At 35.7% G+C, this 25,549-nt stretch overlaps 1 protein-coding gene across 3 annotated transcripts in view; it reads right to left on the bottom strand.

The window, feature by feature from the left end:
- Positions 1–25,549, bottom strand: part of PDE312 (Nucleic acid-binding, OB-fold-like protein) — a 245,643-nt gene that overhangs the window by 68,688 nt on the left and 151,406 nt on the right. For all 3 annotated transcript variants that reach the window (XM_089820551.1, XM_089820550.1, XM_089820552.1), the window contains exon 13: positions 5,341–5,492. In XM_089820551.1, the coding sequence (XP_089676677.1) occupies positions 5,341–5,492 (152 nt within the window). The remainder of the gene's footprint in view (positions 1–5,340; positions 5,493–25,549) is intronic.

The raw sequence follows: 25,549 nt of genomic DNA, 5'->3' as shown, positions 1-25,549 counted from the left end.
AAAGAAACTAACAGGTATAGCTATTAACTAGTATACTGACTTGGAGGTGGGCAACAAAAACACGTGGAATAATCTCCATGCAGCCTTTGAGGAAGAATTCAAACTCCTTTGTGATGATGATGAAATAGTGACAGAGATTTATAATATAGGGCAAGGGAAGAATGAATATGTTAGAGCGTATAGCAGGAGGCTAAAAGAATTGATAGCAAAACTCGACAACAAGCTTGCAGATGGGTTGAAAAAGGGATGGTTTATTGAAGGCTAAGAAGGAAAATGAAAATAGTACCACCATCATCCTTTGTGGATGCCTGTACCCATGCTATGGACATAGAAAGTGAGAATAAAACTTCCAAAGCCAAGAGGCATGGAAGCGAAAGCTCAAATGAAAGCGAGGATGAATCCAAGACTATCCAAGCCTTGATGAAAGATATGATAAGATAAATGGAGGTAGCAGGAAGGGAAAAGTGAAGGGAGGGAACTATGGTGCACAAATTGCGAAAAGGAGGGCCATACAAAAGGGACATGCCCTCGAAAAGCGTTTTGTGATATTTGTCAAGTGTTGGGACACGCAATCAAAGACTGTCATTACAATCTAAAGCATGGAACGTGCAAGTATTCTTCACTTTGGGAGAACAATCCAAACCACCCTACACCCCTCCACGAAATACGAATACAGAAGCCCCACTTAGAGGTTATAGAAATAATAGATGGGGGAGTAATAATAACTACAATAACAACACACCCCAAAGAGCAATCCAGTATGATTCTAAGGGAAGACCTATGATCCAATGTAAGCGGCGCAATGAATGGGGGCACTTTGCACAAGACAGTCATAATGGAGGACATAACGGAGAAATGTTGTGTAAATGGTGCAGACCAAGCAATCATGAGGATGTGAATTGGCCTAGGCAAAAAGGGGTGAACATGTTGGATATTGTAGAACTAGAAAGTGAAGTCCTCGCTATCACGAGAATGCAAGCTAGAAACTTACCCGGAAGCTACTACAAAAAAGAAAAGATTTCATCAAGCCAGAAAAGACATTCAAGACAACATGACAATAGAATGGAAGGCAAGTACGGATAAACTTCCTACCAATCGGCTTGTATCAAACATCATCAAACAAGTACTGGAGACTAATATTCTGGTGAAAATTGTCAATTTGCTAGAAACACTACCTCAGTTACGGATAGCATTAACACAAGGAGTAAGCATCAAAAGGATACCCTCCAAAGAGAAGAAGAAAGAGGAAGCACAAGATGGAAAAGAAAACACTCTATTCACCATAGAAATAGGGGGGACACTGGCGGTGGTTGAAATGGAAATAATGGGGTATAAACTATCGAAAACTATTATCAATAGAGGTTCTAGGGTGAATGTCCTATCTAAGGAGACTTGGAAGGCAATAGGGAAGTCACCACTTTGGCCACCTACATTCTAATTGGTAGGTGCATACTAGCAAAGAAATAAGACATAGGAACCTTGATAGGGCAAAAGGTAGTAATTGGTACACAACACTTCCTGTTGGACTTTGTGGTAATCACCCTAGAGAAGAAAGGGTATGATGCATTGTTGGGGGACAATGGCTAGTGGCAGCAAAGGCCACCTATAATTGGAAGAGGAATACCTTGTCCATGGAAGTCCACAGCAAAAAGTATACAATAGATCTAAGGAACCAGTTGTTAAGTGAGGACCTGGCCCAAGTCTTTTTTTAGTGTTTTTGAATTTTCTTATTTTTTCCAAGATTCTGCTAATTCCTGATTTATTGTTGGTTTTTAATTTTGTATGTTTTTTTTAATTTTTACATGTATTGGAAATAACAGAAAGACGCTTGAAACTAAAAGCCAGATCTATTTCACAAGCTCAGATTTTGTTTGCTACCAAATGAAATCTGATACATACTCTCAATTCCAACCCATCATATTACATATGATCATCACCAATTCTGAATTATTCTGGATATCACCATCTGGATCACAAAAATGCAAAGTTCTAAGTGATATCCTAACTTCTAATGCCTGGGGTTTTGTGCCAGGCAAACACAAGTTGGTGTCCCACTGCAAATGAAGTATCTGTTGCTAATCGTGGGAATGGTGTTACATGTGCAGGTCTCAGACAGAAATTGCAACTGATCTCTACATGCATTGAACCCTGTGTCACCCTCACAGACAATCGCTGCTAGTATACAAACAACAGCTAGCTGTAGAAATGGATATTGTAAAATGTGTTCCGCATGAAATCCCAAATCTGTTTCTTCCACTCCAATAGCAGCAAGGAAACTGTGCTAATGTCTTTCTGACAAGATGAACATGAATTTCTTCCACCAATTTCCCTGAATGAATTAAGAAATCAGACCATAGGAAGGTATTGCACTTTTGTAGGTCTCCAAAACTGTAAAGGTTTTCATCTTCACAACCAAGTGCTAAACTCCTTCTCTAGAGCTCCAAAACAACCAAGCCAAAGTTGAACAATCATCTTTGAATTGGCGCAATGGAGCCTCCAAAACCATTTCAACCTTCCCCTCAACCAACTGTACCTTTTGAGGTTTCATATTAGCACTTAATAACAATAAAATAATTTTTACATTGACTTTATTAAATCCCCTCAAGGTTGGATATAGCTTTTTGGGCTCATAATATTTTTCTTTACAGTAACTTTAGTAAAGTAACTTTACTTACAATAATAAAGTCACTTTTCTTTATTTTAAAAACTAGCCTTATTGTCTGAGAAGTCACACTAAAAAATAATATTAAAGTAATTTTATTATTTCCCCATAAAGTACTTCTAATTATATATTTGAACTAGACATTAAAGTTTATTAACTTTAATATTTAATCTTTATTTTGAACCCCCTTCATTGGATCACCTGAAACTGAGAACCGATGTTGCACATGGTCACCTGGCAATGTCTGCAAGTGATAGGCCAACGGCCCATCTCCCCCTAACAAATAGGGATCTCACTAAAATTTAGAAAATTCTCTAAACATCCAAAACAGCTCTTAGAACCTTTTGACAATCTCCTCAAAAAACTTAGCCCCCTCCTTAAAAATAACCCATCCTCCCCCCACCCCCACACCCCTCTTAATATTTACGGTGGTTGCCATTCAGGAAAGGCAAGAAATGGCAACATTAGAATTGGTTTATTAATATGCGTGTAATCTGAAGCTACCAATCAGCGAGTTACTTTTCATTAGATTATATATTGCATCATATATTTCAAAAAATATCCAAGGTAATTATTACAAAACCATGTTCATATGTTATCACTATACACAATTAAACAATTCCAAGGAAACAAATGTCAAAATGAAATTAAAATGATCAAAAATTGCAACATAGAGGCATAAAATTGTGCCCTAAATCATATTTGCCCAAGTATTTCACCATTACAATGTAGCTACCCAAATTCCTTTATTAAGTTTAAATAGTTAAAAGGCAGTTCAGAGTATAGTTGGAAAACTTAACAAGAACTCATGATTTTTCTGAAGATATGAGTACTGCTGATATTTAGTCGAGCGGGGCAAAGTGGCAAGTAAGCCAAGTTTGGCAAGTCTAATGCAGAAAACTGTAGGAATGCAGAAGGAACATGTTGTGAATGTTTCAAATATGTTCAAAACATTTTTGCTCTTTTCTTCTTTTTCGCTACTTAATCTTCACACAAAAGAATTGCATCTTAGACAATTTGAAAGGTTTTAAGTGGATTTGATGGGAACATGTAAGGAGTTTCAGTTCCCAGGATACTTTTTTTCCCTGTTTCTTCTTAGGCTTTAAGTTATAGTATGTTAATCTTTTGGAGCATGCAAGTTTTTTTTTTCTAATTTATTTTTTGTTTGAAATAGGAAAAAACCCTTTTGACCCGGATCTATGAATAGATGATGTCACTGAGAGAATGGAGCTGAAGAAAGGGAAGAAGTAATAATAAGATGATTATGAATTATCCCAATAACTACCCCAAAGAAAAACTCTATTATCCTTATTGGCTATCCAAAAAAGGTGTTTTAACAGAACAAAGTCCTTTGTGGAGTATTCCAAATCAAAGAATCTTTCCCATTCAACTCCATTCATGAAATATGATCATCTAGACCTCCCAAATATTTGAAGTAGACAATTCTAGCCCAAATCCTATCAGGGATTCTGCATAATACTCAGTATAGTGTAGCAGCTAGAGCTCAACAATTGGGCTTCGACTGTCCCAAGAAAAGGTCACAAACTATTAAAGGGCTGAAATTCAACTCTTAGGTAGCAAGACTCCATTTTTGGTTATAAAGATTTCTGATCCAAAGGAATTTTCAATGGCTCATCCCACATGCAAAACCATCTAAAAGTTTCTTTCGGTGTTCGCTTCTAAGACATCCAATTGATAAGGGGAAACCAAGATACTCCATAGGCAAAGAGCAAATCTGAAAGTGCAAAAAGTCTGCAATTCTATTCTAAATTCAGTGTAGCGTATTGAAAAAGAATATGCATGAGTTTTGTCATTAATTTGTTAACATTGTGCAGATAAGCGAATATCAAGCTTTTTAGAGATTGTTAGGTTCCTCTATCCTAGCCAAACCCAAAAAAGTTGTCTGGTCCTAAAACTAAAGGTAATGTTAGGCTTCAATATCACAATTTACAACCCATCCTTGTATAAGCCCTCTCCCTTTAAAATGCTTCAACAAATAATCAAGGCCTTCAGCCATCAAGATAAACAAATAAGGAGATAAAGGATCTCCTTCCCGAATTTCTCTGGACGTTCAGAAATAAGGTTAAGGAAATTACCCAGAAAAAAAAGATGATATCACACAACTCATGATCTGGCCAACCCAATTGGAGCAATAACAAAAAGCCAATAAAATGTTTTAAAAAATTATCCAACTAAATGTTTTGTAAACCTTGGGCATATCAACTTGATAAACATGACTTCTTACTTAGAGTTGTGCATAGAGTGAATAGCCTTTGCTATAAGAAAAGAAACACCAACTTAACACTGAGTAAATTTAACATGGTGACTAAAGGTCCTAAAATGACACATCAAAGATATTTAAGGCAATTGATAAAACAGCAAACCATACAAAGAATATGAGAATTGAATCCAGCATATTCAAGCATCATCATCTTACATTATAGAAGCTTATAAAAAGAATCAACAATTTACAAATAATTAAAGATTCGAGGAACACCTCTCCAAAGAAAATGAATTCTATCACAAAGAGAAAATTCCCTCAAAATGCCTAAAGTTAAAGCTAATACAAATTGTCATATTTTACTAACAAAATTATATTTACGAAGTCTAGTCAACTGATTCCTGAATAATTTTTACAGGCAAACAAAAAATCCACAGAGATGTTATGAAAGACAAACCAGCTTATGTCACGTTTAAGTGCCTCCCTTTCTTCTACTGAACGCTGTTTGTGCATTGCATCGAATTCATCCATTTGCTTTTCTCGTCGTAATATAGGCACCTCAAACATTTTTCCTTGCACCTTTGATTCCTTTTTGAGTTCATGCATTATCTGTGCATTTTTTGAAGGGTATAATTTAACAACCCAAGAAAAGGAAAACGATGTCTAGTAAACCTTTCAAATTTGAAAATTTCTGTTGAAATTTAATTTATGTGCATTAAAGATAATGTGCATAGAGAAAATATCGAATTGACATCATAAATTAAGTAAAACTAGCATTGTTTTGTTTCATTAAAAAATATTTAATGTCCTCTTAATATATCTCCATTAGAACCACATTCAAACTTTTCCTTGCAAGACTTGGCTATTTGGAAACAGAAAAATAATGCGTCAAACAAAATGTTCATCCATGATTTTTTTTTTTTTGAAATGCTTGCAATTATGGTAGCAATCTAATTGTTTGCTGGTTGTTATTTCATTTCCAGATTTGATTAGAAAGAGACTCATTTATCACAACAAACTTGCATTTAGAAAGAAGAACAGTAACATGATCAATATCAACTTCATTTCTAATATATAAATCTGGAAATGGAACCCTTAAATCTCAGACCTGGTATGCATGAATTTTGTGAAGATTACAAACCTGAAACAAGTTGACCAGCAATTATGACTTTCCAACATGTTCCTAAATCCATAGTTACACTGCTCCGGGGGACGGGGAGACAGCGGAATGGGGGGACAAGTTTCCAGGATAGGGGGACAGAGGGGCCTTAATTTGGGAACAGTGGGGGACAGAGGGGGTACAGCAGTGAGGGATAGGAGGGTGGGTATATATATATATATATATATATATATATATGGTACTGAAAATGCTAGTTGTGAAAATATGTATTGCAACATAAGATATAAATATGTAGAAGAGTAAATACTTGAACATTGCATTAAATTGGAACATCGAACATTAAACATAAATAGTTGAATCTGCAAATAGTCAACATCGGGATGTCCCCTATCCTCGATGGAGGTGGCAGAATCTGGTGGCGCCGCTGGGGATAGGGGGATGGAGTCCCCAAGTCCCGGGACGTGGGGCAAAAGGGGGGGGGGGCCGCGCGTCCCCATGTTATTATGCTAAAATCTGAAACAAAAGGGGGGGGGCCGCGCGTCCCCATGTTATTATGCTAAAATCTGAAACATGATCCCATACACTCTAAACACCTAGAATCTTCAATGGCTTGTCCTCTAGACACAATCACCTGCTTAAGAAGAGATGCCAAACACCAACCAAGCACATTTTGACTTTCACAAACACCCGTGTGCTAGCAAGGATGTGATGACCCCTAATAGGGTTTGTCTTTATTTTTCTTAACACTGCCCATATATAATTAGCATACATATGATTCACCCTTAAATCACTTCTAATTCCCAACTTAGTACTCGGAATATCATGGGTGAGTTATAAATATGCTTCAATCTTTAAAGTTCAAAGGTGATCAAAGCAAGGCCTTCTTCCTAACACCTTCGACCAGCTTCTTCAGCATTGCTCTTTGCATAATTTGGATTCATAAATGCTCTTTTACTTCAAGATTTGAAATGAATTTGATTAGTGTATGTCAAAATGGCCTCATTACAAACTATTGATTTATTTATATTTTACCATTCCAATGGATGAGTTCCATTAAAATCGTAGATGTTTTAATTATAAAAATATTTCTCTGCACTAAACTCAATGCTAAAATACAAGGCTTAAAGGGTCATACAAAATATTAAACCATTATGTGCAAAAAACTCCACTTTATTATAAATTAAGTAAAAATTAATTAGTAATCATTGAATCACTGAAACCATGACTTTATAAAGCCTAGGTGCCAAGGTCCAAAATAATAATTAAATGAAACATTTAATAACTTTGCGAACTTGTAATAAGCTCAACATTATTTTTTTAGATAAGCAATAAGCTCAATATTATTATTGATTACGTAAGACTCAAATAATAATCATAAATTCCATCAATAGTTTATTTAATCCTAGGTGACTAAAATTGGGGACATATTACATCCCGTAGGAATGCCAGCACCATTTAGTTCTGATTGTCCTGGTTTCAGAGTCATAATGCCTTGCACATTCCACTAAAAGCTTATTGCACTGAATGGCGGATGGAAACCCAAATGCATGGTAAATGCCACTTCTCACTATTTTAAGTGCCATGTCTGAGGTAAATGGTCCTTTGTGTTAAATATCCTTTTCTTTATTATCCGCAGATCCAGGTGTTCTATATTAGTTTCTGCAGCCTTGCCCCACTTGGAGGATATCAGGGACTTACGGTAGAACCCCTTAGCTTAACGGATTAAATATATTTCACCGATTTCAGACTTTGGATTTAATCCCTAATCCAATTCCATGACTTCGAAAATTAACACTTATTGGCTGCAAATGAAATATGGATTTAAGCAAAGTTTGAGTGAAAATACCAAAACAAGCTAAGTGATCCATAAATGTGTTAAATTCTCAATGAAAATTAGACTTTTGTAGTCACCAAGTTCTGAAGACAAAGTCTGAGGACTTGGTGTGCAGACTAAGTCTACAACTATGTACAACTAGACTTCAAAATCCTTCAAACAATGCCCTTAAGTGGCCAAAAGTTAGAATTAACAAATATCGGACCCTGTCATAAAACTATGGACTCGGATTTTCTGAAGACTGCATATAATTAGTCTGGAAACATTTCTAGATCAGTCCTCGCTGCTAACACCATGTTAAATGTATTTCAATTTATGATCCAAGGTTTCAACATTAGTTAGAAATCAGAATTATAAGCCAAACACAAGGAACAAATCACATTTTACCCCCATAAGACATTCAGATTTTATGAACAAGTTCTGAAACACACATACCGCTTTTGTATTTTTTTGCCCTCGAAACTTGATGTATTCCGTGCAAGGACAACCCCCTAACACTCAGCAATAAACCCTTGTGTGATTGGATGACTTTAATTTATTTTTTTTTATAGATTTTTGCTCCTCCTTGGAAATCTTCAGACTTAGTCTGGAAATTGACATTTTCAGCTGGATCATGGTCCCAGAAGTCGGATTTAATTTTATAAGAAGGTCTGCAATGAAAGCTAATGAGGATCAATGACTTAGGATTTAAAATGGATTTTCCAAAAAAAATGAACCCTTGTATTTTCAGACTTCTGAAAGTCTGCAGATGTCTTACTTGCAGCCCTCTTGATACCATCAAAAAGATCTTTGAATTTAGATTTTATCCTTCACACAGCCTGCAACCAAAGGGATGATTTGGTGGTTGAATTTTTATTTTTTAATAGTTTTTTGCAAAATCGAAGCCCTCATAAGAATGCTCAGATCTAAATCTGAATGCACTGGCATTTTTGCCAACTTACCTTGTGGACTCCTCTTTGGTTGCTAAAGGAAATTCTGATTTTTTACCCCATTAACTGTACCATATCAGACACTTTAATCACTGCTGATGTCCTTTCTCGTTCAATTTTTATCTCCTTGGCTTGGGTGATTTCTTGCTCATCTCATTGGCCTTGCTTTGATCACCTTTGAACAGCACCCACAAGCATGTAGGCACTTCCAAAAGCCTTTGCGTGCCCAGACGGCCAAAAACAGCCAAACAAACACTTTGTGCCACATAAAAATGAATTTCACAGGAGAAAATATAATTTTTAATACACTTTTTTGCACCTAATCCCTAAAACGACCCTAATAAAGGCCATTCAACCATTGTTCATTTCATTTTGGTTGTAGTTAGCCTCTCTTCTCAAATCAAAATGTTTTAATTTTGTATATTTCTTTCATTTCTTTGCATGTATGCATGCATGCGTGTGTGTGTGTGTGTGGTTTGGTTGTTGGTGCCCTTTATAAGACTACTGTCTTGTTGGGCTGCTGATGAAACTTTATATAAACGTGACCCTCTCATCATGATTCTACCAATGATCTGTGTTGTACTTAACAGTCGATCTGAAGCTTTCTATCATTGCCTCTGATATGATTCTAATGGCTGATACAGTGTTCTTGTGATACTATTTATGTGACTGTATTTTTCTGTGCTAAAGATGATAATGACAAATGCATATCCAAAGATCTGTGGAGGGTTTCTCCTGATAGTGATGCCATTGTTTTAAAGTGGATAATTCTCTGTCTTTCCCAACTAACAATGCTCTTCCATTCCCTCCATTCTTCTCCCCTGATTGAGAGAGACAGGACTTCATCTTATACATTACAATAAGAGAACTGTTCACACCTCTGGTTATGGTTTCTAATTGAATCCCTAGTGTGTCTGCTACCTTCCTGTCCTTCCTCCCCTTATTAACCTTGTCTCTTCTCTGATGACTATGATTGGGGGTTGTGTGTTGACTAATCTTTCTTTATATGCTTTGTCTATTATCCTACATAGAATATGTGGAGAGGGCATAGGATGTGTGATGTTGGCTGACTGTGTGTTTATTGTGTTTATCCTCTAACTGTGCAAACAGATACTTCAACGTGGTGTGTGATTCTTGCTGGCTGCGGCTATGATAGGTGTAATATCTTGTAGCTGGCAACTTCCTTGCAGATATCCTCCTCCATCCTATTTGTTTCTTCTTTCTGTAAAAAACTAATAACCTGTCTGTACCATGCTTGCCATAGATGGCCTGTTTCTTATTGCCAATGTTGGACAAGCGTCTACACTCCATCTGTCTTTACTCACCGAACAAGCCTACCCATATTCCCAGTTAGGTGCTTCCGTTCCAGAATTCCATGTCCACCTGGATTGAACGCCATTTATATACCCCCATTAATGCTATCGTTCTCTTATTAATATATGCATAGAGAATAGTCACGACTATTCATCTTAATTCTGTGTATTTGTATTTTTATATTGGTTTGTTATTGAAAGATTTATACAAAGCTTATATTTCAATCATGAATAATAAATATATATATGATATAAGTTATTTATATTATTTAATTATATATTTATTGTAGAATTGATCTTATATTGTATTACCATAATATATAAATTGATATTATATTACATCTATTTGATAAAAATAATAGATTATGTTATAAAACTTATCATTTATTTATAATTATATAATATTACTTAAATTATTTTATCAATCTATTTATTAAATTCTACTACAAGAAATTAGGGGACATGACAATATATTTGTTTGTAACCAGGAGTTGTGCAATTTCCTCTAGTGTGTCGGTTGAAGGTATTTGGGTCGCCTTTAATAGAACCTCACAACAGAACGCTGGCTTTGAACTGTCATTGCAAGTACAATTAATAACTTATTCATAAAGCATATTATAGGAAGTCATAATAATTTTGGCCCCACAAGAACCTTACAAAGAAGACACTATGAAGGAGGTAATTCAGCTCATTGGTGATAGTTTTCAACATCTTGGTGACAATAGCAGTCATTATTTCCCAAGAAGGGTAACCATACTTATATCATTTGCAGATATCAGGTTATGCAATCTACTACTTGACCTGGGACTGTATGACTTAATACATACCATGTTTCAAAATCTATTAGGCCCAATCAGAGGAGAACACAATGCAGATGTTGTTGCAGCCATGGAAGACATTATGGCTATGACAATTAATGAAAGTGCTGCTCATCTCCAGCCTCTTTCACATACGTTAGCAGTTTCAACCAAAGAACAAGAGGCTTCAAAAGATGCTTGTAACTTGGTCAACAAGGTGCTTAAACAATGTGAGACAAAAATTGAGAAGTACAAATAACAGCAGGCTAAACAAGAACCAAAGGCAAGGGAATTACAGGTTGTAGAATCTCAAAAAATGAACAAGAATCAAATGAGGAAAGAGCAGGCTTGTTTTACTTGCAAGCATAACTGGTCACTTGATCACACTTGTGAGGGTAACAAGGAAGAAGAGACAACTCAAGAAGTACAGATCAGCATTGAGGAAGTTAAGGACTCCTTAGTTCATCTTCGACATGATGAAGATTATGAGAAGGGTTCCTCTATGATTAATGGTAAGGATTGTTCTAGCATTTTATTTAGTGATTTGGAAGTGGTTATTGACAAGCACTTCCATGAGAATGTCTATCTGCATGATATGTCTAAAAATGAGAAAGTACCTTCCCATGAGGATGGATTATTTGAAAACAATGGCGTAATAATTGATGAGATAATACAAATGAAAATAGAAGGAAACTCTCAAAATGGTACAACTAAAATTGGATCTAGCATTCAAAATCTAGAGCAAGATGATGTTACTATAGGGTTCCTCTATCGTTAATGGTAAGGATTGTTCTAGCATTTTATTTAGCGATTTGGAAGTGGTTATTGAAAAGCACTTTCATGAGAATGTCTATCTGCATATGTCTAAAAATGAGAAAGTACCTTCCCATAACGATTGCGTAATAATTGATGAGACAATACAAACGAAAATAGAAGGAAACTCTCAAAATGGTACAACTAAAATTGGATCTAGCATTCAAAATCTAGAGCAAGATGATGTTACTATAGGGGCTGATTAGAAGGACTGATTAGAAATTCCATTTCAAGATGATCATTGCAGCCTTAGTGCATTTTGATAACACCCATAAAAGCATTGAAGAAACCTTGTAAGAAGTTAATAGTTTTGAAAAGGAGAAGGAATCAATAGTGCAAACTTTCACACTCTTAAGAGGGCATTGGAAAGAATAAAATCAGATTACTTAAAGTTGCTCAAGGACAGGGATCTAGCCATCAAACATGCAGAAGATAAAGAGAAGGAGTTGGATGAACTTTGTCTTCAGCTAAGTATGATAAATTCATCTTTAAATCAAGCTGAAAATCAGAATTCTATAGCAGCCATTTGCATAGATGACTTAGATGATCATAGAACCAAGGATATCATACACATTGTAGAAGAGATCAATACCCTTGGTGAGAATGAGGATGAACTTAGTTCCCCCACTTCAACGTATCTAGATGAGGCTCATAATGATGAAGAAAGCTTTAAGGACCAAAAAATGAGTTCTGCTTTTCAAAACAGTTGTATGATCTCACCTTTTCATGACATAGGAGATGGACCAAGTAAATTTACTTCGAAAACTATGTGTGAAGATTATTTTGTTGATGAAGATGTTGATTTTAGTGATGATACTTATGGTGAAGGGGAGAGTTCAGAGTTGTTCTTAGTGTGCCTTGAGGGTTTTAATAGCTTGGATACAGATTTATCACCAAGCTCTTATGATATGGCAGCTTCCTACTTATTGATTGGTGATTTCATCTTTCTGCATACTCCAATTATCAATAGCTGCCCTGCTTGGACTAATAATAGATTTTCAGATATTGCTTGACCAAAAGGGGTCAGTGACTTGCTTGTAGGTGAGTGGGAGCCACACATGTTGCAATATTCTCCATATGAGATTTTTATGTTCCTAGTTCAGCAACATAGTTGCCACATCATTGACATTCTTCATGCCGGCCCAAGTTATGGCATCAACATCTTGAGATAGAACGAGCTGCTTTCCTTGCATATGGGCAGTGTGTTTGACATCCATTTGTTCAGCTAGCTGATTCAGGAGGGTAGTAATTCATCGATCATCTATTTCAACACCCAAGATCATGTTGACAAGTTGGTTTGGGATCCAGGGATCAACACAACGTGTACTTTGCATTGGGAGGAGCATACTGTGATACTACACACTTTGAGGTTTGTGATAGGAATCCTGCAGCCTACGAACACAGTGGAGTATCAGAGATTTACTTGGGATCCAAAAAATTCATTAGTTGAAGAACTGCAGCTGGACAACTTGTTTCACCATGCTACAGGCTATGATTTTAGGATGGGCTATAGAGCTACTTGCAGATTTGTATGGGATCCCTATACCGATTGCTTGAGGACAAGCAATCTCGAGGAGGGAGGACTTGTAATGCCCCTTCTGGGCACATTCGAAATCCTAAAGTCTAGTTCATAAAATATTAATTTTGGCTTAAGGGGGCTAAATGCAAATTAATAAAATGGGTCAGATTAATATTATAAAGTGGGTTAAAGGCAACAAAGTAGAAGAACACGAAGGATAGTAGAAGGAAACTGAAGGGTCACCATTTTGAACATAAAAGAGGAAATCCTCATTCATTTGGGCGTGCGTGGATTTGAGATTGAATTTTTGGTTTCTCTTTGGAGAACACAAGGAAGCTTCATCTTCTATTCGAGATCCAAGGATGTAAACCCTCTGGTTCTTTTTGGTGGATTGGACGTAGCCTCGATTCATGATCTGTGGTGAATTCATGATGGAGTTCACAGTTGCAGTTTAGGTTCATTTCTGATTATCCAATTTGACTATTATCATTTTTTTTACGATTGGATTGTTATTACATTGTTGAACATTATAATGCAATAACGTTTTTTGAGTATTTTAATGAGTATTTGTTGGTTATTTACTGGTTAATATTGCTAGTTATTTCCACATAAGTTATTTTCACGATTTTGAAATTTAATTGAGAAAAATTGGAAAGGGATATCCGGGTAGGATATTACATTTAGAGGCATGACATTATCCAAGTGGAGTAGGTCACACATCATGTCTTTAACAGTTCACTACTAAAGAGCACAGATCAATATATGGGTGTCGTTCACTTTGTGAGCAATTTGTTGTTTGATATCAATGTCACCCTACCATATCACAATTTGATTCAGGCAGATCAGGTCACACATCATATCTCCTACAATTTACAGATATAAACCATAGATTAACATGTTTGTGTAGTTCAGGTGGTGAACAGTCCCTAGTTTGATATTTATGTTACTGTGTCATATGATAATCTGTTATTTGAGTTTGATGTTGGACCCCCTAAGTTCATGAAGGAAAATGATGTTTGGGATCCCACCACTGCACCAGGATTCCAAATAGTTCTTATAGGATTTCAATTAGGTCTTACTTAGGTGTTCTTTGTAATGTCCCCATTTTAGAAAGTTCCTATAACTTGGCAAAGTCAAATCATCATCATTGCGACCTTCGTGAGCTAACAGTGTGATTTGAGGGTCTTTGTTGAGTAACATGTTATTTATACTTAGTCAACTGATTTTGGGAGGTTACTATTTTCACTAGTCAACTGATTTTGGGAGGTTACTATTTTCACCAGTGCAATTTCGGCACCTAGAGCTTGGCACCTTCAATGTTTGATTGGGACAATTGATGGAGCTTGATATTATAAGTTATTTATTAAGTCTACTTTGATAAATAAATTCATCATTTTAATTTGATAATTTGATGGTGTGTTGAAGAAGTCTTTTAAGTGAAAAGTGTCTTCATGAAGCTTTGAGCTTGGGAGTTATTTATTTAAAATTATTAAATGAGAGCTTCTAATTGAAAAGTGCGTTGATGAAGAATCTTTAATGAAAAGTGAGGAAGAAGTCAAGTTGCATTTTGTATTATAAAAGAGACTTCATGGAGAAAAAGAATTTATTCCTTGACATTTCTTTTATTCATTTTTATGAATTTGTTGAGGGTTTCTTCGTGAGATTGTTCTGAGGGCTGATTTCTTTCTCTATTGGTACACTGTGAGCCATTGTAACACATGGTGAATTGTGTGAAATCAGTTTTTGATTATCAATCAAATTGTTGTTATTCTTTAACAATTTGATCATTGATAAGTACGAGATTTTTCCACAACATTTCAAATTATGATATTGCTACTAGGATGTAACTTTCTAGTTTTTGATTCAAACTCATTAACCCATATTTCATGAGTACTGATTTACACAAACCCATCTCTATGACAATGAATAGAACACTTAGCACTCATTGGATCTAGGTGATGCTCGCAAAGGTGAAGCACCAAGACTTCCTTGGAGGTCACCCATGTCAGTACTAGTCTAGCTCGAGTGCGCTTAGCTACGGAGTTTCCTAAACCCACTCTTCTTGCAACCCCATTTGCAAAACCTTCACCAAGTGTTGTGCCTTATGAACCATTCATTAGAAAGCCCCTTAAGTTCATCAATTGATAAGTAGGAGATATTTTTCACAGCAACTCAAACTATGATATTGCTATCAGGATTTAACTTTATAGTTTTTGAGTCAAACTCACTGACCTATATTTCATGAGTAGAGGTTTACACTAATCCATCTCTCATGATAATGAATAGAACACTTAGCACTCATTGGATCTAGGTGATGGTCAAAAAAGTGAAGCACCACCACTTCTCCAGAGGTTACTTATCCTAGTACTACTCCATCTTGAGCACGCTTAACTATAGAGTTTCCTCCATGATTAAACCCATTTTTCTTGCAACCTCATTTGCAAAACCTTCACCAAGTGTTGTACTTTATGAACCATTCATTTGAAAGCCCCTTAAGCTCATCAATTGATTAGTAGGAGATATTTTCCATAGCAAGTCAAATTACGATATAGCTATTAGGATTAAACTTTTTAGTTTTTGACTCAAATTCATAGACCCATGTTTCATGAGTAGTGGTTTACACAAACCCATCCTCTCATGACAATGAATAGAACACTTATCACTCATTGGGTCTAGGTGATGCTCACAAAGGTGAAGCACTAGGACTTCTTAGGAGGTCATCCATCTCATTACTACTCCAACTAGAGCGTGCTTAATTACAAAGTTTCCTCCATGGTTAAACCACTCTTCTTGCAACTCCATTTGCAAAACCTTAACCAAGTGTTGTGCCTTATGAACCATTCATTAAAAATCCCCTTAAGCTCATCAATTGATAAGTAGGAAGTTAATAGATTTTTCCTTCAACAACAAATACATAAATTGACTCCAAAAGCTCACAATGACGTACAAACTGCACTAACAATTGGAAAAATTATCATGGAATTGATAATCTTCCTCTAAATTGTCCTGGGTACAGCTCCTCGTGTGAGATTTCCAATGAATTCACAAAACCACTTTCAGAGATGCTTTTAACCTGAAAGAAAGAAAGGCACACAAACTTCTACCTGTAAACACAGAATAGATGTGAAAGAAATAAACAACTGAAAACAAACAATAAATGGCACAAAGACAATTTATTTGACCCTTACATTACAAAGAACACAAAGAGAGAAAAGCATATCAATTCTTCTAAATACATGAATAACCTTGATTCAAAGACCAAGTGATAAATACATTCATGATTGAGTGAGACAGAATGACATTTAGAGAATATTGAATTAATTCACAAATTAATATCAATAAGAAAAAAGCATCCAAACTCAAAGATTTGATACACAAATACTTTCCTTCTCTAAGTATACAAAATGATACTATAGATCCTCTTGCCTTTGTACTCACAAATTAAAGTTTGAAATTAAAAAATTATTAGTCCTCCCTCTTTGCATAACAATCATAGAAGTTTTCTCCTCTTTGTAACACACAGAACCTTTGAAAAAAGCAGAACCTCCTCTGTTTGAAGATCATCTCTTAAATAACCATCCTTTGCCCTTTTCGGTTTCCCATAACCGATTCTTGAAAGAGAATGAAATAAAATAAAATCTCATTTTGTAGCAATTTCTACTTTCCTCTCATTTTGCTTGATCACAAATAGATTATAAATCCTTTTTCGATTTAGCCATATTTAGTGTTTAACCAAATAAAAATTAAACAATATATCGGGAAGGGGTAACTTATTAATGTTTATAAACTCTACTTCTTGGGAGATGGAATGATTAATTAGCTTAGTCAATCCATTCTAATCTCCTACACCCGATCAGATTTTCTTTCACTATGACATGCTAGAATATTAGATGTCGATGTCGATGTTACGGCAACGACATTTTAGAGACTCTCACAAGCATATAAATTATCAAGAGGCATTTTCTTAAGCAATTTGCATACACTTCCTTTCTTTGTGCTTCTAAGGTCATTGCCTTTTCAATTGACATGTTTCCTTTGATTGCTAATCAATACCAAATTGTTGAGTTGTGTATGTGCATTAATTGAGTGAGATTCCACACCTGGGATTGCTACCCTAAATAGAATCCTCTTGCCTATTTGCATGAACTCTGTATTTCAATTTTCTTCAAGCTCTTCCTTCCAAGTGTTGTATTTGGGTGAATTGGCTTTCCAATACCCGACATATATAGGCATAAGAAAATGAGGAAGTTGTCGAGCATTCTATCAAACATTTTGCACACCTCTTTCACTCAAGCTATCTACATGGGGGGATAGCATATTCTTTATAGATTGGGGCCATGTGTGTAACACCATCACTAGAGTCTAGCATAATACCAGTTGTTCATTTATTTGCATATAGAGCAAGCACTGTCTAAATTGCAACATATGTGGTAGGTGCATTGAAAGTTTCGAACATTATCTGTGCCATTTTCTGTCGATTGCCTTGGGGAATTCCTTCAAACATTCGGTGAACACCCTCCATACTTTGCTAAAACATGAGAGTCAATTCAGAGGCATTTGGAGCCCAACGAATATGCTTCATTGATTTTGAATTTAATGACTAGATATTCTAGTGCATAATTTAGGCATTCCCGACATTATTCATCAAATTTTGTATGCACAATGATATTTGCATTGAAGATCGCCAATTATCGGGTTGCCCAAGAGCAATATTCCTTTGCGAATCTTCTTTATAAAAAAAATTGATTGCCTTCGTTGGAGGAACTAATGGCATGAATAGGGTGAGGACCATAATTTGAAAGAAACCTACGTCTACCTCACATTAAATCTTTCTTCCGGATATGAACAATGAGGACCCCACTTTGCATGTATTTATGAATTCCTCATTAGCCCGATAGAACTCATGCCTATTCTCCACGGTCAACTCGACCTTTGACCTTCGTTGGTCTCCATGGTCGGTGTTAATGCGGTGTCGATAAGATGATATGCAAGATCTATCATTGTGGCCACACAGTGCATTGGGATGCCTTAGCCTCTTTTGAAATAGGCTCATTCTTGCCTTCACCCGAGTTGTAGAGAAATGATATTTAATTTGAATTTAAGGCTGCTAATGTTAGCTTAGAAGGTCACGATAGCTTGTAATGATAGATCACAATCTATCCAATCTTCTCATTTTGATCGATATTCCCGATTGTTTCAATGGCTTTTCCCTTGGCTTATTTAATCGGGTTCATGTCCTTCTGCTTCTTTGTAGAACTACTCTTCTCTCCTCTAGGTATTCTAACAAACAGTCTGTATGAACTTATTGTATGTTCATGGGTTGTGTTCTGAACACTAATGGATGTTGTGGATATTCTATTAATGCCTTTCATCAAGTTGGCATTTCATTCCACAAGCTTTATATTCTAGAACATGGAGAGCAAAAGAAAAAATACGAAAATTGGGTATGCCTCTTCTCTTTTTATGCTTAGACCACCACCTCTTCCAAGACTTTTAATGCTGTAATAGGTAACAAAGTATATGACCATTTGATACCAGAATGCAAATTTCATGTCATCTTTTAATGTAATAAACTCATAATATCTCAAGTCCAACAACGCTTCTTCACTACATCAAGGGTTTCTAAATTAATAGAATTTCTCATACAACCCTTCAGCAATCAATCTATGAGTTCTGAAACCTATCGGGCATTTGCCAAATGTTTTAAATGCACCTTCTTCACTTCTTTCTGTCTTTTATAACTGATATCATGAACCTAAGAAATTGATTTGAAGTTCCTTTTCTTGATCCCTTGAAAATCAATCTGTAAGTTGCTAAAATCTAATGATCCTGTACAGGCCAATCTAGACCTACTATCCCAAGAGAAACCGCCCTCGAAATTGATTGAACCACATTGGGCCTTGTGTCTTTTAACCTAGATCTATACATCTAAACTTTACACATTGAACTTGTGAATCTCTTTTGAACCATTTTGTATCAAACTGAACCTCGAGTTTGAACCTGCACTTTGAAATCACCAAACTGTCTGCAACACTGAACTTATCGAACATATGAACTTCTTTAAGCCAATTCAATCATTTTGAACCTAGTTCAACATAGTTCAAGACCCGAGATGAACTGAAATATAAAGCTCAAGTATGGATGGAAAAGGGGGAGATTCACCCTTTGAAATTTTTTAAATTAGGGCCCATTTGCGGGCTAACATAGTAGTACTAGGATGGGTGACCTCCTGAGAATTCTCGATGCTTCACCTCAATGAGCATCACCTAGACCTTGTTTACCGTCACGGGTAAACTAGTTTGGATACATGCTACAGAAGTAATGGAAAAACATTACACAGAAGTAAATGTAACACAATGCTTCAGGAAACCAGATTGCTCATACATGCATATGGAAGATGATCATTGATGTGTGTGTCCCAAAATCTCAAAGACAACAAAAGAATACCATTTGTCTACATTGGGTTCATGCTAGTAGTTGTGACTGTTCTAGTTGTATCTCAAACTGGTAGAATCCTGATTTGTGTATGTTTCAACACTTTTTACTCTTTTGTACATAAGGATTGGGGTACAAATGTCATATGGTTGGAAATAATATTGAGTCTACTTTCATTTTCTTTAAGTTTGATTTATTATCATTGAGAAACAAGTAATGTCTATTTTTGTAAGGATAGCTTGTTCAAATTATGGTTTCCCCAAATCTGCAGTCTAAAGAACGTGTTAGCAACTTAGCACAACTATGTATGAATAAGGACTTATAAATTGGTGTGTGGGTAGCTTATCATGTTGTGAACAACTTTCCTTCTTTCCATAAAAAATCATCTTTTGATTTGACAAGTCAAATAAATTGATTCCTAAAAAACAATTCTCTATGTTAGTTCATATCACTGTTGCTACAAGGTGGTATAAGCCTGTTATATGATTGTTTGTGTGCTTGGTTTGCATGTAAGGCCTTTTCATGTCACATTTATCATTCCAAAGATGTATCAAGGTGTTTTCTTGTAGATGTTGAAGATTCAACTCAAATTGTATTTTGTAGCCCTTTGTTGGAAAGTATGCCCATTTGGCATTAGATTGTTTCCAAGTTCTATGTGAAACCTTTTCCTCTGCATCACCTAGAAACCTGGAGTAATGATGGAAACTATATTTTTTGCATCACTCCAAAAAGCATCACTTTTGATTGCATCCTTCAACTTATTTCCCTAACCTATCCAGGACTCGACACAACGATTCCATTTTGGTGTCACACTCATTAGTTGAAATGCATCTTGCAAATTATTCTCTCCAAGAGAGTGAACAAAGATGCCAATCTAGTCTTCGTAGGTTTCAAAAACTCCTTAGAGAAGCTCCTAAAAATTACACATGAAGTGTGTAGGAGTGCATGTGAAGTGTGGTGGTTGCAAACAAACATTTACACATCTCTGGCATTACTGACCACTCCTTTGCTCCTCTTGATTTTTCCCACAACCTTTAGTGCATTATTCATTGCAAGCAAACAAAGAGTCCAAATATGTCTCCAAGCTACCTTAATTAGTTTCCCTACACATAATAGACAAGGGCACACTTTGTCACTATTTGGACTACATTTTGTGTTATTGTCTAAAATAACCATCCTTGAGCATCTAAAATTGAAAATAAGCATCTTTGTGATGCCTTGAATAGTAACCATATCACAATAAATGTTATCCCTGACACTGAAAGGGATGTTGTTGATTTAACAAAAAAGCACATGTAATGTTTGCATGATCATGCTACAAACTGTTCGACCCAGTTGCCTCCAATGATGTTTGTGCTCTAGGTGTGTTTCTAGCACAAAAACATTATGCGATGTTCTACTAAAAGTAAATGAAGTGGTTCCTGTGGTGGTGGTGAAGGACTTGATTTTAAAACGTGAGCCATGAAGAGAGCCCACTATATTTTGAATCTTTTGGTCCAACAAGACTTACTAGATTAACATGAGATATAGATATGGATGTTTTCATGTCTACCTTGTCCTCTCCTATTGCAATGTTATATCTTTTGTGGCTATGAGTTTGTCATTTATTTCTCTTTTAATTTTTTCAATCTTGAAACAATACCCACCATCATTACATGATATTGCTGAGTGGGTGATGCCTAATGTCAGTCCACCCATCTAACACTACAATTAGTCCATTTAATCCCCCAACATTCCTTCATTTTCTCCATTAACACATTTATCTTGGAATAGTTCCTTGATTTCATCTCCTCTTGTGACAAGTATGATGGTCTCGTGCTTGCTACCATCACCATCATCTTATAAGGAGTGATCCTTATCAAATCGAATGCCTTTGGTAACAAAGAATTTCCAATAACATCATCTATATCATCCTTCAGCTGTACATTGAATAAATCAGCTACGGTGTTACAAGCATCACTTGTTGATTTCTTTTTACTTCTAGCCTCTCTTGTATGGTTCCATGAAAAGCGACCTCACACCTCTACTATCTCCTCTACAAAATGTAGGTAGAACTGTGAGGTTGGCTCTGCTGAGCTTGTGTGTAATGTCCCCTTTTAGAATATCTTGGGGTTTTCGGACAATTAACTTTAAAACTCAATTTTGGCTATGAAATACAAAGTATGATACTGCTTGTGTAGTTGAGAGAATGTAAATGATGACTAATATCAATATGACTGCTATCTCTGCTTGAGCAATTAGATATGTGCCAAGTGAACTGATTATATATAATTGCACTAAGTGCAACAAAATGATATTTTATATGTATGATAGAGCAACTTGAGTGTGTCAGATGATCTTGTCTTTCTAATCACTTATAGCGATTCCATGTCAGATGTAAGCCTATCATATTGCAATGTTTTCTATGATAATATCACTTACAGTGACATAGTTTATAGTTTAAATAAGGAATTATTATCTTCCAACAAGTCCTATGTTCTTTCTAATGTATTCAACTCTTCCTTGCAATCAATGGTATTGTCTCTGACCTTGACAAGATGTGCTAGCGAATGATATTGGCCAATAAGGAAAATTGCTCAAAGAGCAGATCAAATAATGGATAAAGAGATAAAGGTTCAAATTCGATGTTGGATAAGTGAGAACAAATGGCTCCTTACATCTTCCAAATGAAATGATAAGTTGTGTTCCAAAAGACATGGTTCATGTCTCTTCACCATCACCTCCTTTCCATAATACTAATCACACCATTTCACATATGATCGGTTAGATATTTCATGAATACAGATTAGTCTTCTTCTACTAAGCACTGTCTTCTTAAGTCACAATAAGTAGATTGCTGCCATTAATCCTTTTTATAACAATTTCTTGTTATCAATAAGACTGTCTTCGTACTCCTCTTCAAGATTGATGTCTGGTTATCATAAATCACTGTAGTTAATTATTAATATCATACCTTTCCATAAGTGATACCAATTAGATGATGGATAACATCTTTGTCTCAGTCATTGTTGGCATTGGTCTGATTGCTATCACTTAAGATACATTCTTTATTTTAACAATCTGGGAGGATGAATCAAATTAATTAGTTATTGCAATAATATTTTATTGCATATTATGCTGTCATTGGTAAAGAGAGTCTCTATCCATCCTTGATATAATTGCTATTCCATATTATCAGTCAAGAGACTTCATCAATATGGTGAACTGATTTTAATTTTGATGTTATCCTCTTTCTCCATATACATAATTCCATTGATCAATATGCCCAACATGTCATAATGCTTATTACCTTAATGCCATTACTCTCCCATTTTCAATCTTCTGATTTATACTAAGATGCCAAGATGATTATCTTCATAGTGAAAAGCCTTGACTTGCACTGTCCATTAGGTGTATGTGACTGATCTTCATAATTGTAGGATTCATTATGATTTTTTGTATGCATTGCTATAATGCTTTCATATACTATTTGATCTTAAGTAATCGGTTAGCTATTATCAATGCTAAACCCAGTTGATGTAATTTTTGTGACAACTCCAACATGCAGAATGAAACACTAAGCATTATATCATCTCTTGAACAAGGAATCTCCAAATGCTAACAATATGCCAATTGCTTGATCAAATGAAGTGGCCCCAAGGTATACAATGCAAACATCCAACTTCAAGCCTGACAACTCAGGATGTGATATGCTAGTGATCACAAAGCGACTTATGTTACTCATTCAATGGTGTATCAACTTCTTAAACTGACAAATGATTTGGCAATGTGATCTCTTCAAATACTTCTAATAATGACTTTGAAATAAAATGCAAAAGAGATTAAGTATAGAGATCTGATTTACTTTTACCAATGCAAGAGACTATTGATAACTTAGTGAAACCAAACCAGGCTTTGCAAGAGTCCATAAATCAATCTTGTTTACCTCAAAATATCGCCAACAAGTGGTAAATTTTGTCCTCTTGGTGCAAGTCCAGAAGGCCTCTATAGAACCATAAATTTTCTCAATGGCCTTGATGAACCCTTCCATCACCAAAACATCTTGTAAAGGGTAAATCTATTGCACCTTTTCACATGCCACTTTAGTTAAATGCACAAGCAACGATGTATAAGAGAGTGTTGAGCTTCTCCCATCTGCAATGAATGAATGGTTGAATATGCTAAATGGAGAATTGTTATGTGGGGTCCTTAGCTCACACAATATGCTTCACTTGATTAGGGAATCAATGCACTCATACACCTCTCCAAAGGAAGGCACATTAGAATCCTCAAAAATGAAGGAGACAATAGAATTGGCATCAACCCCAAAGACATCACTCTTCCCCACCTCCTTCAACGTTTTCTCTACCATGTCTTTGACTTATGACATCAATTCCATTGTACTATCATAACCATTAGTTGCAGTGCCTCCTACAAATCAAGCATCCTCTCCCAAAGAATAAAGTATGATGTCTATTGAGTGGCTACAAATTTCAACTTCCAAGAGTTGTTTCTTGAAGTAGGTCTCGAGGAAGCATGTGACGTGTGGTAATTGCAAATAAATTGTAAGATGCTACCTTTGTTGTCTACTAAGATTCTTACAATGCTCTATACTTTTTCAAGTCTGAGTTTTCCGACAGAATAAACTGACAATATGTATAGACCAAATAAAATTAATTGTTGCTCAGATTTGTACATCTTAGATACTTTTGGAAACCAATATCTAGCATTGTTGATATAATAGATGGAGAGCACATTCTTCATGTAAATTAAAGAAAGCTTACAAACTGCAAATAGAACAGAATGCTGACCATATTTGCATAGTAGTAGAACTCTGACATACAGAGGCAAATTTGGATATACAATTTCCTTGATCTTCATTGCAATCTGGAAATTCCCACATCAGCACTCATTAACGCACAACAGTGATATGCTCATTATCTGGAACTTGAGATCAGCATTACATAGTACCTTTGGCAGGATTAGACCCCATAAGATTCACTGGAACCATGGTTCTCAGCTGTCCATATGCCACGGAGATTCTCACACGAACTAGTTCTGCTTCAGATCATACAAGAAGAGGAGGTGGCCTAAGACTGATAATGACAAGCACCCTTGATAAATAATGAAACCTTCACCATATACGGGGCCTATAAATAGTCAGAAAGCCCATCCAAGTTATAGCACCAATGAAATTCCCTTCAACATTTACAATCTTCAAGAATAATGTAGACGCTAAAACTCCCAAAACATATGCCCATTTTTCCAATGGATATGACCAATATTATGCTCAAGACACACTAACAGAGCAATTACTATTCAATTTCTTGTCAATCAACCTGTTACTCCTCTGATAAAGATACAGCGCTGTGCCAAGGAGGGGAGTCAAACAAGCATGAAATGCTCAAGTATTCTTCAACATACATGACAAGCTCGAAAAGCACTAAACCAAACTCTTGAAGAACACACTGACCAAAACAGTTAATGAAGACCGGCACAAACAGCAACATATGTGTGTTTCTGCAAGGAGAAGCTATTGGAATCACTCAATATCTACAAAGCAGTGATGCCAAAGATAACACTGACTCCTTAAAGTAATCCACCAGCCCACTATGTATCGTTTTGTTTATTAATACTGGCAATAAACAAACTTAAATCAATTAACATAAGAGTTCAGTTATAATAATGGTTCTGGCTTCTGTAAACTTGACAGGCTAATGTGGCACTACAATCCTTGATTCACAGCATATATTCAATTATGTCGATATGGAAAGTAATTGCTCAAAAGTTCAGGAATACTCCTTAGAAATATGAGAAAAAAAATATGAATATCAAAGTAACTTTAGGAATATATGATGCAATGAATTTTTATATTTCCTTATTCATAGTGTTAATGGTCTTTTATTTATTTTTCCCTATGATCCAAT

The sequence above is a fragment of the Cupressus sempervirens genome, chromosome 3 (assembly GCF_028749045.1).
Source record: "Cupressus sempervirens isolate cs-2001-9-10 chromosome 3, ASM2874904v1, whole genome shotgun sequence".
Lineage (NCBI taxonomy): Eukaryota > Viridiplantae > Streptophyta > Pinopsida > Cupressales > Cupressaceae > Cupressus > Cupressus sempervirens.
Note: the sequence above shows the minus strand (reverse complement) of the source record. Positions and strands in the feature narration are given on the sequence as shown.